This window comes from Passer domesticus, chromosome 2, assembly GCF_036417665.1.
Source record: "Passer domesticus isolate bPasDom1 chromosome 2, bPasDom1.hap1, whole genome shotgun sequence".
NCBI classification, from domain to species: domain Eukaryota; kingdom Metazoa; phylum Chordata; class Aves; order Passeriformes; family Passeridae; genus Passer; species Passer domesticus.
The window spans coordinates 16,671,056-16,689,919 of record NC_087475.1 but is presented as its reverse complement, the minus strand read 5'-3'; the positions used below and the strand labels follow the sequence as shown (position 1 = coordinate 16,689,919).

The 18,864-nt window shown below is 38.7% G+C and overlaps 1 protein-coding gene across 7 annotated transcripts in view; it reads right to left on the bottom strand.

Annotated features, from left to right (window-relative positions):
• The window catches only part of SCML2 (Scm polycomb group protein like 2), a 74,297-nt gene that overhangs the window by 19,607 nt on the left and 35,826 nt on the right, over positions 1-18,864 (bottom strand). For 6 of the 7 annotated variants that reach the window (XR_010355543.1, XR_010355545.1, XR_010355547.1 and 3 more), the window contains 3 exons: positions 18,537-18,780; positions 6,460-6,710; positions 1,173-1,308 (listed from right to left, as the gene is read on the bottom strand). Coding sequence is in view for 1 of the 7 variants with exons in the window: in XM_064407583.1 (XP_064263653.1) it covers positions 1,173-1,308; positions 6,460-6,710; positions 18,537-18,780 (631 nt within the window). In the remaining 6 variants the exon portion in view is untranslated. The remainder of the gene's footprint in view (positions 1-1,172; positions 1,309-6,459; positions 6,711-18,536; positions 18,781-18,864) is intronic. The other variant, XR_010355546.1, reaches the window with a different exon arrangement.

Here is an 18,864-nt window from a genome sequence, read left to right as displayed (position 1 = left end):
ACTGCCAAGGCAGAAGGACATGGGAAACATGTAAATAATGATTTTTTTTTTTCTTGTTCATCCTGGCTGCCACATGACCATGAATGCACCCAAGACATTATTACAGCTTAATGAAAATATGTGCCTTTGTGGTAATTGAGCAATCTAAACATTCTATTACACAAAGGACTTACATATTTTCTGAACTGTAGTTTGATTTTAGATAAAAACTCTGAGCATTTAAAAATAAAGTATTTCTACAAGAGTTTTAATGATGTAATGTCTTTGTGCATATCTGCTTACTCTCTGATTTCTGTAAATTGAAGGAAACCTATTTGTACAAATAATCAAAGCTACAAATCAACAATAATAGTATGGCATTTTCTGTCTGGGCTCAGCAACAACTGCCTTGCAAAAGGTTTATTTTCCTACAAAAAAGGTACTTGTTTTCCCCTCATCCATGATAGAAACTGGGCGTGAGAAAAGCCTGACAACTTCTATTGTAAAACCAGATTTTGAATGTAAAAAAGCACCCCAAGCAAAAATATGGTAATTTATGGAGTTTTTAGAAAGTTCTGAGATTTTGGCTGACAATATATGAATTGTTTCACTATAGGGTTACCAGTTCCTCAATGGGTTACTTAATTTACTGGCTTATTTCTTTTCTGCCAATCCTTTTCAAGACACATTTCACTATATTTAGAGGCAAAAAAACCCCAAACAAACAACCAAACATGAGGAAAGAGGAATGTATTTCCTCTGATTGCCATTACTGGATTTTAACAGAGTTGTTTCTTTTCATGTAAGGCTATATAGAGATAAAATCTCCATTTTGTAACATTACAGTACAGCCTGCATGGAATCAGAATATCATATGGGCTTTTAACTACTCTATTCCCATTTAATACATTAAGGAGTAGGACAGACATGAAAGAACTGTAGAGTTTCCTTCTTCACACAGGAACAAACTGCCAGGTCTAGCAGATCTATCAAAAGTCCCAGTGCCCCAGCACTTATTGCTATAATGTGGGCATCAAAATACCAGTTCTGAAAAGTAACTCTGGCTCCTACAAATATCTTTCAAAAATAAGACAGCTGGATAATGATTTACAGTAATAAGCTTGCAGCACATTCTTCATAAAAACGGAGCTGCTTGACATGGAAGCCATTTCACACACTTCTTTGTTTTTTACCTGTGGATATAACTGCTGCAGTTGCACCAGACAAACTGATTCCATCTTTAAGTATCTGTGCAGTGCCGTTTTCCCCCTCGGGAGATGACTGAGGAGAAAGAGATGTAGGAGTCAGTTGTTCTGGCAAGATTTTTTTCTGTTAAGAGAAAAAAAAAAAAGTCAAAATGTTTAATGTTTTTTAAGGTGCACAATTTTCCTGCTATCAGTTACCATCTTAATGAATGTATGTGGTTCCTTATTAGAAAAGTACCACACACAGCAGAGAAGGGAAAGTTCAGGAAAGGAAGACCAGAAACTCTCAGTCTGCAGTTACAGCTACTTTAGTAATGCAGTGGAATACAAATGACTTAGAAAAGAACGCACCTTTGCCTAAAAAGTGGGAAAAGAAGGCGCTTTATATACTACTTCATTACTCTTCTAAAAATCTTAAAAAGAAGTATTCCAGGGTATTTTCCTGCCCATGCCCTTCCAGCTGGGTTTATCATGGCTCAAGTAAGTCAGTTGGGCTGTATATGTACTGCCATAAGTCACATCTAGGTGTCAACATTACAAGGCACCTGTATTTTTCCTCAGCTTATTTCAAAGGGGTTGAAATTCTCAAGTAAACACTTCCAGGAATTTTCAGGTGCTTCATGCAAGATATCAAACAAGCATGTAGCTACAATCCAGTCATGCTGGTTGCCAAAACCTTTTCCTTTCCCAAAGCAAACTTATTTGCAGCTTATCATATGACAGATAACCAGAGTTCAGAGCACAGCAATTCAGAGATTGGTCCATGTGCATTATCTTCTCCACCTGAAGAAAAGAGAATCTTGTTGTAATTTGGTTTGGACTGGGGTTTAGAAAAGAAATGTGCACATGGAAGACATTTCACAGAATCACAGAATGTCCTGAGTTGGAAGGGACCCACAAGGATCATTGAGTCCAACTCCTGGCCCTGCACAGGACACCCTAAGAGTCAGACCTGAGAGCATCCAAACACTTCTCAAGCTCTGTCAGACTTGGTGCTGCAACCAGTTCCTTGGGGAGCTGTTCCAGTGCCCAGCCATCCTCTGGGTGAAGAACCTTTTCCTTATATCCAACCTAAACCTTCTCTGACACAACTTCAGGCCATTCCCTTGTGTCCTGTCACTGGTCATCAGAGATGTGTTTTGACATACTACGAAAATACATCTAAATAAAAGAAATAATAAATCAGAGTTCATCACTTTTCCCTTCACCACTTATTCTTGCATAAGAACAGATTACTTTTTGACTCTCTTTCCTAGCAAAAATTAGGAATGTAAGAGGTTACCCAAGGTCTTGACACTGCTGAATACAGCAGAGACTTGTGGTAATGTGATAAGGATTTACCATTAAAACTGATACATAGTGAAGTAAAACTTCAGTCAATTTGCTAAGGAGGGCTAAGCCCTCTTCCATTTAGCAGTATTCATCCTCTACACTTTTAGTAGCAGCCTATTTTCCAAGTAATGTATTGAAAACCATGTAGAGAGCAATCAGAATATATACCTTCCTAAAAGAAGCAGTGTTTAACTTCACAACACCTAGAAAGAAGAAATTAACTTTCTTCTGAAATCCAGGGCACTTAAAAAAATTCTGTGCCACTTACAGTTCAGAGAAGATAGGTTTGACTGGGGAAAGTACTTGACAACATGGCACTGGGTGGAATCACCATGAACATAAGGAACAGACTGCCAAGGCTTGGCATTGCATTGTGAATGAGATGAGGTGGCACAGAACCAAGTAGTGATGTATTTGTCAGGAACTGACCATTTATCTTAACACTGGGTGACAGAAAGGTCTCCATCCTAATTACAGAGAAAAAAATACACTTGGGAGGATTGAGGTTTTGCTCTGAAGTCCAACATTCCTGAAGGGTCCCTCTAGCAGAGATTATTGGGGGGGCAGTTTTCTTTTACCACACTACCAAAAATAATGGGTGGTCAAATTGAGGGAAAAGATGAGGAAATGGGGGAAAATGTAGGAATGAAAACAAAATACAAACACTAAACTAAGAGGAACCATCCCTCTGCACACCAATGCACATGAGTGCATGAGTGGTGAGACTCACTGGCTGTTTCCTATCTTCTCCCTCAGAAGGGAATACAGCACGCGATGCTTGCTCAGCTGAGGCTCTCATTTGGCACCCCCCATGCTGGGCAGCCAGCTGTGAGCCCAGAGCTGTGTTGTTTCGTGAGACAGGCCACAATCCCAGCAGGGCTGGCCACTGTGGCTTTGTCTGGCTGGCTCCTGCCAGCTGGGAGGGAACACCAGCTCTGCCTGCAGAGGGCTCACAGCTCGTACCACCAGGACAAGGTCAGCACCCTCATGCTTAAAAACTCTTTTTGTGGGGTTGAATTTAGAGCTGGTACTCACACTCAGACCAAGAGCTTTCCTCAAGAAATTCTGAAAGGAATTCTTTGCACTGTTATGTAAAGTGTACTTTTAAAATATAATGAAAGAGATGTATAGAAGTTCCTTCTTTATTATAGAAGAGTAAAAACATACAGTGCAAGCTGTGAGAAACAAATGAAAAACAAAATCCAACATGCATCCCATACTTACAGAGTTCAGAAAAAATTTAAATCAAGGAGAAAAATGATGCAACAGCTCAACATTTTTAGCTGTATAATAAAAGTTAGTATCTGCAAAATGATAAATACTGCAGCATAACAAACCTAAAGGGGCAAAGAAATTCAAACAACTCTACAGAGAGACAGGCAGATATCCATGTCCCTAAATACACCAAATAGCCAGCTCACACTTGAAGCACAACCATTTAGTGCAACATCTGGAGAGGGGCTTTTTTTGCATCAATCTGGGGGGGTGGATGGAAGAAAAAAAGCACTTTCAAGCCTCTTGGCACATACCAATTGCATATTTGCATACATACTGTGAGGTGTACAGGCTGTATGGCTGCACTTCATGTCAGACACACCCTGTCTGCAGAACTCCCACAAAGCCCCATTTCCTCTCTTTACCCTTATGCTAACAGGTGTAATAGTCCAAGAAAAAGTTTGCACATATGTATAACATCTTGGCAATTTAATCACTTACCAAAGCAATAATAGCCTTCTGCAAATTCTCAAAAGGAGCTAATTTTTCAAGTTTTTAATGCTGAAGTTAACAAAATAAAAATCCAAATTAGATGTATCAAACCTAGATTTTGCAAAACCCCTCTTGCCTGGTCCCACAGAGGAAATCAGGAGTGCATAGAGGTACCTCAGATTTGCTGCCTCAGGACAGGGTATGTCAGCACTAACACCCATTCCCCAAACAGTACCTCCAAGCACTTCACACAAACCAGGTGTCATATGCTCCAAGCAGACACCTTCAGACACCCAGGGACCAGAAGCCTCTTCTAATGGCAAGGTGCCTCCAATTACTGTTTCAAAATACAGATAAAGCCTCTCAAGTTCTTTTTAATGAGAGCTAAAGGAAAAAATTCTTACATGCAAGTGCACATCCTGCCACACCTGAATAAGACCTTAAGATATGAGAGTCCTGTGTCATATCTTTCCTGTGTTCAATCCTTTAAAGCCCTGTCCAGACTTACAAAGAACACCACACCCACCAGCTGAGCCTGGATAGGAGCACCTTTCTCCTCTTTAATTTCTGTCACTGTGCATTTTAAAAACCAAGTAAGAGAGAAACAAAACTGTAGACCAATTCCATCAGTAGCCTATAAGTTTGGATGTCTGACTGCAAGGGGCAGGCAGCAGAGTGCTCAGCTTTCAATTTATGGTCCCCAAAATTATTTCTTATCTTGTGATCATCATCATGAAGTGCTGCTTCCAGTTTCATACTAGAGCTTCCAGCTATGCTCTAGCAATGTTACTTCACTCACACTGATCAGCACCACCACCAGAAGGGAGAATCCCCACCTTGCACCTTGCCATTACTCCACCTGTTCCATGCATCATTAGGAATAGATCCCACAGCCCCCACTGATACAGACTGGAGGAGAAAAGCACCTAAACTTCTACTTTTTGATTCTTGTTTGGAGGAAAGGGGAATGAACACAAAAAAAACCAAACAAACAAAAAAAAACCCCGCAAGCCACCAAACCCCCCCCCCCAAAAAACAAAACAAACAAACAAACAAACAAAACAAAACAAAAAAAAAAACACCAGGAAAAAGCACTGCCCCCCACTTCCTCACTAGTGCTAATGCAAAGCAGGAAGGAGCACAAGGACAGACTCAAATTGCCTGAGGAAAGACATTGCAGGATTGCTACTTTTCTTGGACAGCCTGCTGTGCATGAGCAAGCCTCAGAAAATAGACTGTACTTCTATGGCAATTCAAATTGCCCTAAGTCTGCCCTGCTGTGATCCTATTCTTCCTTGCAGCAGCTGTAGAATTTGTGCTTTTTTGGGGTGGAGCAGACAAAGAAGGAAGTAGGAGGGATGGATGCTGTGCTAGCTGTCTACCAGTTGAGCTCCCTGAAGTGGCTCACTTGGAGATTGTTCATGTGCCAGTGCTGCTGTCAGTGGCAGCAGGAAGTGGGGTGAGGGGACAGACAGTGTGTAGCTGAGCAGAGCTGCAGTGTGTACCTGAGCAAAGAGCTGCAGTGTGTGTGTACCTGACCAGAGAGCTCCAGTGTGTGCACCTGAGCAAAGAGCTGCAGTGTGCACCTGACCAAAGAGCTCTACCAGAGCTGAAGATGGAGACAGCTGCCAACACTGCAGATCTGACTCATCTGAGCAGGGAGAAAGGCATCATGCCTTTCAAACCAGGGTAGAATTAGGCCTGCAACTAGAGAAAAAGAAGCTTCCTGTTTCATGCTAGTAGGAGCCCCAGGATTAGGGAGTATCCACAAGATTCATTTGGCAAATCCAGCTGTATGCTTACTAAGCCTAAATTATGCAATAAAGTCCTCACTGTTTTTAATACTTTGTTTCTAAACCTGAAAAAAAAACCAAAAAGGAAAGATATATATATATGTATATATGTATACATCTATAGATATATACATATATGGTTCAGTAACAAACTAACCCAAACTAAAAAGCTTAAATGCTTCTCTGTTTCTCTACTTCAGAATAACATTTTTCAACACCAATTACTCACCCATTAATAAAACAGTAATCTTGTTTGGGAATAAAATAATCCACAGGATCTTATACTAAAATATTCCAGAAGAGCTATTCTAAATGTTTTCTTGCAATCAGTTGCTGAAAACAGTAAAGCCCTGAAGGCTGAAGAGAAGATCGAAAATTAAGTAATAAAAAAATCTCACTACAAAATTTTGCAATACAAAGTAAAGTAGTAGATAAGGACTAACCTTTTTTCCAGGTTTTAAACTTTTTTTCCTTGTTTTAAGATTTTCAGTATGAGAGGTGCTTTTTGTCAGGGGAATATTTTTAGGAGACCTGCCCTTCTTGGGAACTGCAGACTGTCCAGGGGGTTTGCCCCGACCTGGTTTCCTGCCCCGCTGCGCTGGTACTGGAGCAGATTTCTGTGGAGACTGCATTGAACGCCGGGTCACTTTGGAAGGGGAAGATTGGATTTTTGCACTGCTCTTTGTAATGGAAACTGAGGAAAAACAAAAACAAAAGGGAAGGGGGGGAAAACCTCAAAATGAACAATGGAAAGCAACTTTTCTAACAAAGGCTTAAAAAAATAAAAGTGTACTGCACAATTTACATTGTAAAATGAATATACTTTTTACTTTGAACTTAAGTAGTTGGCATGAAACTACAGAACTTCATTGACGCCAAAGAGAGAACTCTTTGTACCCATTCTTTTACAGGGACTTTCCTAAGAGAAAAACATTCAAATAAAAACTGGGGGAAAAGCCCAAGAATTAATCCACTCACCTTATAAATGCTTCCCATAATTTAATTACAATATTTATAAAGTGCCATTCATCAAGAAGGACTTCAAAAATACTTCACAAATTATGCAGCTTATAATACATCCCTTTTCCGCTAAGTTTCCACAACTACAAGACATGCAAACTGCTTCTAGGGAGCTACAAAACAACTTTGAGCAGCAAAGAAAATCATCCCAGTTACAAGGAGAAACTGATGACAAGCAAAATGTCTTTAATGAGTATTTGTCTGAGATGCTGGTTTAGAAAGTTAAGCTCACATAACCATACCCAGAAGAAGCCATTTTGAAGAAGGGGCTCCTAAAATCAAACACAAAGTATAATTTTTATTCATTCTTAAGACTGAAGTGATTTTCTCCCATGAGATGGGTTAATCTCCCATTCCAATTCACTATGGGATCCCAACAGATATCCATTTGGATATGTTCCAAAATGCATATGCTGTGATAGCATTATAATCTGATGTGAGGTTCTAAGATGTAACCAGATTACATTAAATTAAAACTTCCTAGTGAACAGGTCTCTTCCACCCAACTCGCTCTTCTCTGAAATAACGACAGTTTTATTGTAACAATTCCCTTCCCAATGGACAGACTGGAACACCAAAAGGGTGCCAAACATGAGGACATACCCTCAATGAACTGCCACAGCACCACCTGTGGCCAACAAAAAGCAAATACTAAGTCCCTGTGGGTGACAAATACTCCATTCTGTTGGCCCAGCTGCTGGCAGGCAGACACATGCAGAAACTGCAGAACAGGTAAGTAGAAGATGAAAGAGGGAAATTTTTTGACATCGAACCACCTTTGTTGAGAGGTATGGAAAAGAAACACACAACGTATTTGAAATAATTTGAAACCTTTACACTAAAATTAGACAGCTTTCTAGTGTCACACTGCCCCTATCACAGCCTTTTGCATCTTGCTGATCGTGAACTTCATGTTGTTCACCCCAACCTTAAGTAAGATAAACTTAATGTGACATAACTTAGAGAAGTATTGCAAGTTACAGTTAAAGCAGGCTTTGACTGTGTTGGTCATCAGTGCCTGACTCAAAGCACTAATGAATATACTTTTTACTTTGAACTTAAGTAGTTGGCATGAAACTACAGAACTTCATTGGAAATGGAGCATAGGGGGTGTTAATTCTGGATTTTTGGAATCTCTCTTCTCTGAAAATATTAGTATGTTGAAGCTTTCTGGTAAGCAAGTAAAACAAAAAATAAAACACAAATATACTTTTGAAATCAGAGATTGAGAAAATAAAATATTTAAAGATCGAGTAACAATTTTAATGTCTACCTCTATGAATCATATTCAACTTAACAGTCCAGCATCTTGCTTTGCAACTGTTCCTTTAACCCTGTATCTTTGTTCAGGAGTTAACTGTTATTAAGTATTTGCAATAGAAAATGTCACTATTTTCAAATTCACTAAGATTAAATACACACTGCACACAGACTTATAAAATACAACTACTACTGACACACATTTCTAAGGCAGTAGGAGCATTTACATACATTGCTATTTGCCTGATTCAGTTACTAATCTAATATTCCTTAATGGCAGTTCAGAAGAAATCTCTTCATTATGGCTGGTTGCAATCCTAATACATCAAATGCAGACTGGATATCCCAAGGTATATGAGAAGGACCACCTTCTGGATGTACAAAGTGATCACTTTCCTTTTATTTATGTATGACAAAACGTATTTTCATATGCAATGACAAAATAAGATGAACAGAATTTTAACCAAATGCTGGCACAGCATTACTCTCATGTTTCTGAATTGCTGAACGACAACTCACGTAAATTGTATATCTGGAAAGCAAAACAATATCAACTGTATGCTGTACAATGCAATACTACATACTGTATTATACTTACAACTATATAAAATGCAGCTATTTTTATTGATTTATGCCACACAAGTATCCATAGAACAAAACAATCATGACCTTGTAAAGAAATGTTGTTTAAAATATTCTTTGTGCTTCTGCCTATGCTGAAATCTAGCAAATGCATTTCTATTCTCACACAGTAAAGACACAGCTGTTGTTAAATACATACTACTTTCAAGTCAACAGGTTCTAGGAGCACAGGTATGAGTTTTGGACACTGGGCAATCCCTATTCCCTTCCAGAAGGACATTTACCAGACAAAGAGTAACAAGGCAAACAGCTCCAGCCACTTCCTGCTGTCCTCTTGAACCACACACATCAAGCACTACCTCATCTCAGCATCTTCCTACCTGTATATGCCAGAGGACCAAATATGAGCAGCATTAACCATTAAGGGGGCGGGGGGAATCAGGTCTCACTTGGTATTTTTCCTTCTGCCTAGGGCTGAAGTTGCTTTTTTTAATAGGCAGGACTGCAACAAAGCCCATGCTGCCTGGGCAGCATCCCAGAGATAGCAGCAAATGAGGAAGCTGCTATTTGCATTTGTTGATTTAAGAGAGGATGGGGGAGCACAAGGAGTGGGAGACTGCTAAAGTAATTCCCATATTGTCTGCAGGCTGTATTGACAGTGATCATCAGTCACCTGCTCATACTTCCCTCACCCCGGCCTTCAGAGGGAGACCAAAGGTTACACTGGGTCACAGGATCTGGGGGGAAATGAAAAGACATGCAAAATCAAGCTGCCAACCCACTGCATCTGTAGACAGAGTTATCCCCACTAGGCCACATGTTCCAAAAACTAAGACATTTTAATAGTCTCATGAGAACTTGTTAAAATATAACGATGAAGAGAATAGAGAGGAAAAATGCCAAGCTCTGCTTGCAATTACTGCAGTATTTAGCTGGGATATTTACAACCAAAAAAGCACATTTGCCTTTTGAGGATGCTGCTTTGCATCACAAAGGCCCTCTCATTTGCACAAACAAAATCAAGCATTTGTGTCATGTTGCTCATCTACAGAAATATCTGCCACTCCAGTTTCAGGAATGGGATGCATTGCATGGCTTTCCTTTTCAAGTATCTTGTTTAGAGCCAAAACCTGTACAAGCATCCTTAATAACTGAAGAACAGAGGTCACACTACACAGATATACTTTACCATAGAAATGTTAGCAACTAAGCAGTGCTTTCAGAGTCCACAGAGCTCTAGTCATACTGCCACATTTGTGTGGGCTATAGGTATACAGCCCTTCATGCAACTCACAGCTTTCATACTTTCAAATACTTCTCTTTCAAAGCAGTCTTTGTTTCCCCCCACCCCCCGTCAAAGGGTTCTGTGAGTATCCCAACACCTGTGAGCTTTGCATTTCATATAAGAGAAACCCCAAATCCTGTATTTTGGAATGCACAACCTGGAGATGCACAGCCACAACTCAGTCCCTCGCTGAAACAAGCAGAGCCACTGCAACCAACTGAGCCCATTTGCATGAAAAGGATCCAAAAGGTTACGCCTCACATGAGGGCCAAATTCTGCTTGCAGAAGCAGAAAAACTTCCCAGTCACAGGTAGAACTGCAAAATTGACCCCAGAATGTTATCTCCGGGATCTCTTGCCAGAATAAGTAACATATTTAAGACAACTGTGAAATCTGAAGCTACTGAAACCTCCAGTACTTGGGAAGGGGATGGAACAGATGACAGCTCAAAAGCCTGAATTCTCATGCAATTCTAATTAGTAAAATTCCCTCAAATAATCAGCAGTGACAGTTTCACTCCATGTTTTTATGGAAAGCAGGGAGGAAAAAAGCTTCAGATTTGTAATATTTAAACATCATAAATCTCCCATTCAGTTAGTGCCACAGAACAGCAATTACAAGACAAGACTTAAAACAACTGATGGGAAATTACACAAAGCAAGGTTGGTGCTCACTGCCATGCATTCTGTGAACACAGAATTGCTACCTGAGGCGAAGGTGCCACTTAGGCCAGTAAAAAAAGTAGTTCACTTTTAAAACCAGTTTTTTTTTCAAGAGATAAATTATTCTATTTGTACTGTAGTATTGTTCCTATGCCCCACCCCCCCCCCACCTCAATATATAAGCCCAATGTTCTTCTGAGAATATAAAATCCAGGTCCTTCTGTCATGTACAGACAAAAAAAAAAAAAAAAAAAAGAGGCAAAGAGTTTTAGCAACTTACCCTAAATCTATGTGAGCATTCCACAGGAGAAGTAATGGAAACATATCTGCTGAGTTCTAGCCTGGAGTTTTAACTATAAAACTAACCTTCTTTAATACAGTCAGTTATTATCATGATAGTTTTGACAACTGGCAAAGGAAGTGGAAAAGATTAGCAATTTTTTCAAAACAGCTTACTGCCAAGGATTATAAAAATTTATGTCCTTATGTCTCAATTGAACAACAGAGCCATACAAAAGTGTAACTATCTGTAATACATTCCACCTCTTCCTAGCTGTGTTTGGATGACTTCTGGTTATGAGGTAGCTGTGGGATACTAATTGATATGTTGCTGTGATACAAAATCAGGTATAAGTCATTTTTCTGCTATCTAAAAAGCAACATCATGCTTGGAAACTTCAACATCCACCTTGGCAAGACATGGACATTACAGCTTGAAGCTTTATTCTTTCTAGATTTTAGTTTCTGTTACCAATATAATAAAAGAAATAAAAAAATCTCTGTCTTCTGTGAAAATTTTTGCCCTACCTTACACAGGAATGAAAGGCAAAATGGAGGCTGCCAAGCAATGTAAGACAGAAATGGATGAAAGAAAGAAAAGGCATTCATCTCCCAGTGACCTCCCCAGGCAGCACCATAGCTCCTTCAGTCCTTCAGTCCTTCACCCCAGTCTGCAACATTTTCAAGAGGTAGGCAAGCCAGCCCCTACAGAAACAACTACTGAAAATACCATTTAAGATCCATCAAAACCCGCTGCTAACCAAACACTCATCACTTCCAAAAACCCAACTTCTATGAACTAAGATGGGGCAGGGAATATGTGGGATTTGGGGGGTTACAGGCAAAAGAGAAGAAAGACTCCTGGAAGATCTTTTCAGTTAATCCCCAGAAACCAAGAACTGTGAAAAGCCAGCTTCTAGTCTCATCCTTGAACAAGCATTGCCATTGCAACCACATTAGCAAAAAACCTAAAGCAGACAAACCCCCCAAAAACCCCCTATACTTTGTTGATATTCTGGAAGGAAGGAAGACAAGGAAGAGAGCAAGCAAATAACTCAAACTATCAAAACAGCATCAACTTGAGTTACCTGAAGTAAACTTAGATGTGCTGCTGATGAATCTGTCAATAAGCCCAGCTCTACACATTAGGTAGAAATTTAACAACCTGACTTTTCATTTAATCATTACTGATTCTGCCCTGGATTTGCCATTATTTTTCCCCAAAAAGCATAAACAGGATGAAAGGTGGGCCCAAAATGACACAATAGAATGCAACAAGCTTCCAGGGAAGAAAAAAGACACACAGAGCATGAACAGTACAATGCAACAATTTGTTTTGTCTCAGCATGTGAATGACAGCACTCTGGACATAGCTTATAGCTACTAACACAGATTTGGAAAATATCTACTCAATCACATCCACCAGTAGGGCACCACAACCATTTGCTGAGGCTTGGCACACCTAGGTTGGTAACCCTTCACTGCTTAGTCTCCACAGGAGTAGGGTCTTTTATTACTCAAGCTGCAGGTGGGAGGTCTGTACAGTAGTACAACATTCTGTTTAGACTATACTGAAATGCCTGCAGTGTCCATAAGACCCAAACAAGAGCACATTAAAAAAAAAAAAAAAGAGTGCATGTAGCAGTCAAAAATACACGTGTTGGAGTACTTCCAATTTACAAGAAAATTACAATTACCTTATAAATAAACATGGTAAGATGACAGGGAATCCAGACTTACAATAAGGTCACATCTCTGGGAAAGGCAAAACCTTTATCCTGTTCCTTAACTGATTACTGCCCTGTAGCAGCACTATCCAAGCCTTGCTGCAAGATGTCAAGAAACATTAATACCAAATAAAAAAAGCTTAACATTTGAGAGAATGTGGCAAATCAGGTTTTAGCCTGAAGCACTGAGGAGTTTTCATGTACAATTCTGAAGACAGCATAAATCTGCTTACTGTGTGTGCCTGATTTAACTACTGTGATCTGCCCATGAAGAGAAGCTGGCTGCACTGACAGAAAAATAAAACCTCCAGCAGTATGAAATTGTACCACTTCACTTTTTTTTCCTTTAATGAAACTTAATTATCATGCTTATCTCTTTTTTTTGGCTACTCTAAACATCACAGAATCTTCACAGATCTAATTGTAGCTCTGTCTAAAGTTTCAACACTTCTTTTGTTTCATCTGCAAACAGGGCAAATACTTAGGTTTGTACTGATGCTCCACATTTGTGCACAACTCAGCTGAAAACATAACAGAGCTATTTTTACATAATTTCATCAACAACAGAGAAGACCATCTCTAGTATCTAGTTTGGTAAAATCTGCACAAAGTAAACATTGAGAACATGACTGAAAATTAAATAAAGCTAAGAAATCACAAAATAAACAAATAAGATACTTTTAAATCTCTGCTTGAGCCTGTACTGCTCTTATTGCTGCAGACAGTTTTAGAAGGAGACTTTTAACATCAACACTCTGATTAGCATAATGAAAGAAGATTGCTCTCACTGCCAATAAATGCACTAAATTAGGAGAAAAGCAATGATGGGACACAGGATGTGGAAGAGGGGGAGACAGAGGAAAGAAAGAATATGGCTAATGGTAAAAACTACGGTGTATCATGGTTTTGGTTGGTTTTTTAAAATTATTTTATCATCTTCCTTTCGCCTCCCAAATTTTTAGAGCACAAAGAGCAGTTCCAACATTTTAAGTTCTTTGCATCACCTTTATCCTTTAAAAATCCACCTTCACAATACTGGGGGGATCATGGATTGTAGAAACTGGTCCCCCTCTTCCCACATGCTGTTCACATCTAAATGATAGATACTACTTAACACTGAAATCAGTCTTTGCAGGTGAAACTATTTATTGTTTCCCACATGGCTTGCCCCCAGTCATTCTTTTGTTTTCTCTCTTTTATGAAAAAGGTTTTATTTATATTATAAATAAAAAGGTGGGTTGCCTAAGTAACTGCCATTTACATGTAATAAGGAAACAGTAAAATGAATTTATACAGAAACAGCAAATAGAAATTATTCTGACAATCTCCAGTCACCTGCTGCTTACTTCAATCATAAGCCTCAAAATACAACAAGCAAAATGAATATCAAGAATATTCTTGGGTATAGTAACAGATTTCTATTATTCAACAGAGTAAAGTAAAAATTACAATCTATTGTGGTAAAACAGAAGAGTACAATACATTTGGCTTAGAAAAAGAGTGAATAAAAAAAAACCATGCAGAGGATATAAAACTTTAAAAGCCTTCTTAAAGTATATCAAAAGCATAAGTTACATGGACCCAAGAGATGACCAGATTTTAGAATGAGCAAATGCAGAAGGTAACGTTAAAACAAGATTGAATTTATTTTGCATTCATACTCACTCCAAGGAAGCACACAATATCCCAAATACCAATTAATGAATAATCATGGAAGGAACAGAAAACATAACAGAAGGCACCACGATGTCACTAAGCTTCCATATACTGTGCACTTCTGGATCCAGTGGCTCAAAAATGCTCTAAGTGGAAAGGAAACAGTACAGAAGAACAAGGGTGACCAGAGGAATAAAACTGATCCCTGAACAACAAAACAAAAATCTTCCTGTAAAAGTACTGAGAATAAGAAAAGAACTTGTTTCAGTTCAAGAAACCAAGGACAACAAATGAAACTACCAGCAAGGAAAAGGAATATCCCCTTTTCCAAAAAACTAAACTTAAGTAGAGAACGCCTTTTGTTGTTGGTGCTAAAAAGGATGTTGTTAGTACTAAAAGTTCAAATGGCTCCAGTATATAACAGAACAGGTTAGATCAAGTTCCTCCTGTTTTACACTGAGTACCTGACAAGGCAATCAGCATAAAAGCATTATTCTGGGCTGGGAAGGAGCTGGGCTGCAGATGGACAGATACTAGGAACACTTGTGCAAACCTGTCTCCTATGTGCTTATGGTTTTCTTCAGACTTCTGCTTTCAGCCAGTGCTGGAGAAAGCCTTCAAGAACAGCTCATCCTTCAGACTGGTCCAGCACAGACATTACCATGTCAATCTCTTTCATTGGTTCATGTGATTTTTAGTCATCTCTAAAAGCATTTAAATGACCAAGAGACACAGAGAAAACAATCTATTGCATCCTCAAAATATTAACCTTGAGGCAGCGGGCCAAGCCAACATCAAGCACTGAAGTCAAATCCCACGTAGCCAATTAGTACTATTGGAGATACTTCTAATGACACAAACTACAATATTAGCTAAGCACAGCTTCTGACAGTATAAATATTGAATGGTACATTTCATACCACTGTGCACATATCCTGACATTCAGTCAGGTCCACACTTTCTGATAAGGACCAAAGACAAAACATAAACACAAATATTAGGGCCTGCAGGCTAATGGCTGGTCTAAACAACTTTTCACCTAACACCTCTGTATTATCTTTTTATCTTGGTTCATGAGCTGTCTAACACCAATGAGAGGTACAGAAGATACAGTTTTAAAGAGTTTTTAAAAATAACACAATCTGGTCTGAATAACTAACATTCTAGAAGCCTGTTCTTAAACATCTCCCATGGCAGAGGTCCTACATTCTGTCTGGGCATCCTAAAAGGCTAAGACTGAAACACAGTCTTCCCTGATTTGCATAGTGTCTCCCTTACTGCATTTAATCTCTCTTTCAAAAGGTTAAATTAGACCCCAAAATACATCTCATGGCAGGAAATTGTTGTCCTAGCTATGAATGAAATATAAAGCATCGTTTATCACTTTCATACTTAGATTGCAGGATACTGGCTTTGTATGTTCACTAAAATATCAAGCTTTTTTTTTCAGCCCTCTAAGTAGTGATTTAACACATTTAAATACCTTTCAGCTTTACAAAAATCAAGAACACTTTTCATATTCACTCTGGAATTCAAGCCACTCTTAAGTCAATTATTTTCATTTTCTATTGCAGAAATTCAAGCCACAAATACTGAGGTAACCAGCAGGAAAAAGGTCCAGAGCAGAATAACACTTCAATACTCCAAGGAAATTCCTACAATGCAGTACCTGTAATATTTTCTCCCTTAACAGGAGTAGTCAATGTTAGTGTGATGTAATGAAGAATCCTGACAACATCATGATATTTCTGAATTCAAATGACTTGATTATACTCTTCTTGAAGCTATTATTTAAATCTTAATACAGGATTGTCATTGCAGCTCCTTAACAGCAATCAAATAGCAGTGAGAAACCTAACCTGAGAGCAAAAAATATTTCATCCAGATATACAAATTCAACACGTGTGTATAACACATACAAACAGAAAACATTTAAAAAAATAAAAATAACAACACAAAGCAAAATAGAAATAACAAATTATTTATGCTCAGAATTCGGAAAAAATGAATACACAATTTCAATAAAACTGCAGTTAACTTTGGCCTCACTTTTGGAAACAAAAATAAAAACCACTCCAGCCTGCACCTCTCTGCACTCAGTTTCTATTACATGTCCAAAATTCTCAATTATAATTATAAGTCTGTAAGAACCTTGCTTCAGATTTTATTAATGCCTGGAGTGTTTTTGTTTCTCATTTCAAAGCAACAGTATCCTAACTGGATACGTATTTCAAGTCTGAATTTTGTTTGGTTTATTTCCTGAAGAACTGGATTACATAACCAGCTTTACTCATTGTCAAACAACCTTGAGCTCTATCAAGCACTAGTCAGGCAAGAAAAAATTCTGGATGTCTTACCTCAAAATATCGCTGGCTTTCCAGCAGTGAAATTGGAGTAGACTAAACAATTTAATAATATTCTTTCCAGAAGATGAAATTGGACTCAGTAATCTAAACTGTCACAAAACCATGTTTTAAAAATTCTATGCCACTTATTTACACAGCCCCTCTTGTGTATCACAGAATGGGTCAGGTTGGAAGGGACCACAGTGGGTCATCTGGTCCAATCTCCCTGCTCAAGCAAGGTCAGAGCACATGGCACAGGACTGTGTCCAGACAGCTCTGGAATACCTCCTGTAAGGGAGACTCTGCAACTTCTCTGGGCAATCTGTTCCAGTGTCACCCCCACAGTAAAGAAACAGTTAGCTTAAATGTAATAACACATCTCATTCATGATCTCTCAAGACAAGGTCAACCTTCTGAAGAAGCTGAGAAAGACACTTTAGAGATTAGGAGCACAGAAACATTAAGACTAAGGTCAGTGTGGTCCCTATTAGATGACTTCTGATCCAATGTCCATCATCCTCACCTGACTTTCCCCTTTCCTCTCACTGCAGATAATTTTGGACAGTACAGCTACACACAGAGTTACTCCTTTGCTGAAATCTGCCAGAATGGGCTAAACACGATTCCAGTACTATGACCCCTGGCAGCAACTTCACACAGGCAGGTGAGAACAAGGATGCAGAGGTACCCTTAGCTAATTCAAGTTACATTTTCCTACTTCCAAGAACTATACAGTTCTTGATCTGCTAGCAAAAGACTGAAGAAAAAATAATGGGGATGGAAAGGCCAGGAAACATTACTGATTTCTTGCCCTCTTGCTTCTGTTCCTTTCCTATTTCCAACTGAGTGTTCTGTGACACCAATCTATTTGTCCCTTACTCACCTAACACCAGCTATGAAAATTCTCACTGAGAACAAATCATACTGGTTAATAAAGAAATTAATTAAAATATTATTCCCCTCCTTCAAAACCTCCCTTCCTGACATTTTTTAATGGGATGAGGATAGAAAAGCTCAAACAGTTTGACAGAAAAGCCTTACACTACAGAAACCTGACAAGCAGTTCCAGAGGAGCAAAGGGATTACACTGAGGGATATCCCTCTTCACGCTATTTCCCTTCTTTCTAAGGTAGAGAGTTATTCATTATAAAGCAGCCACTTAGTTAAAGAGACACTATCACCTGATCAACAAACATCCCTAAAGGCAAGAGGATGACAAAGCTTTTGGAATAGGCAGCTGCAAGACAGAATTTTGTGAGTATGAAAGAAGAAATATTAAATATATAGTTTAGACCTACAATCATCACAGAAGCAAAGACTACTTTACTTAGCAGTTAGCATAACATAAAGTGCTACAGCAGCCAATATATCAGTATCACTAAACAGGAGCATGTTTCTATCAATAATACAAACAGCAAATCTTGTTCAAGATTCTTTACAAGCACACAAAAATTAGAGGTCATCAGAAGTCCTGCTAACACTATTAAATAAATCATGTTCCCAGAGATACTATGAGCAGGCTAAAATTGTTTCCCAGCAATTTCTATGACCTTTAAGCTACATAAAGAAAACCAACAACATTTCATCCTCGTCTGCTACTCACAAATCAAATCTTCAGTCTTATCTGCATACAGCCAGCTGGTTTTTAAAATTCTGCTGTAATTGAGGAGAAAAACAATTAAGCAATATTATTAGTCATCTTACCATTGTTCCCTGGTGGTTGTAATGCATCTCCTGTCAAGCTACACCATCCGACTGGGAAAATATCTCGAGAATCACACCTGCACCAATAGTCAAATGCTCCTCTCCAACCATCAAACGTAACAAAAACTTCATCTCCTTTAACATCTCCAATGGTTGCTGGGCAAATCAGGTATGGGTTCTTTCTATCTATAGCTTCAAGTTTCATTCCAACTTTAAAGCAGTTTGGCACAGGTTTTGGTGGTTCCTACAAAAATAAGCATGGTAGAATATTTGTATTTCTATGACCTCCTAAAAAAAAAGCAAAACTAAGTAACAGCCCTTTTTTTTC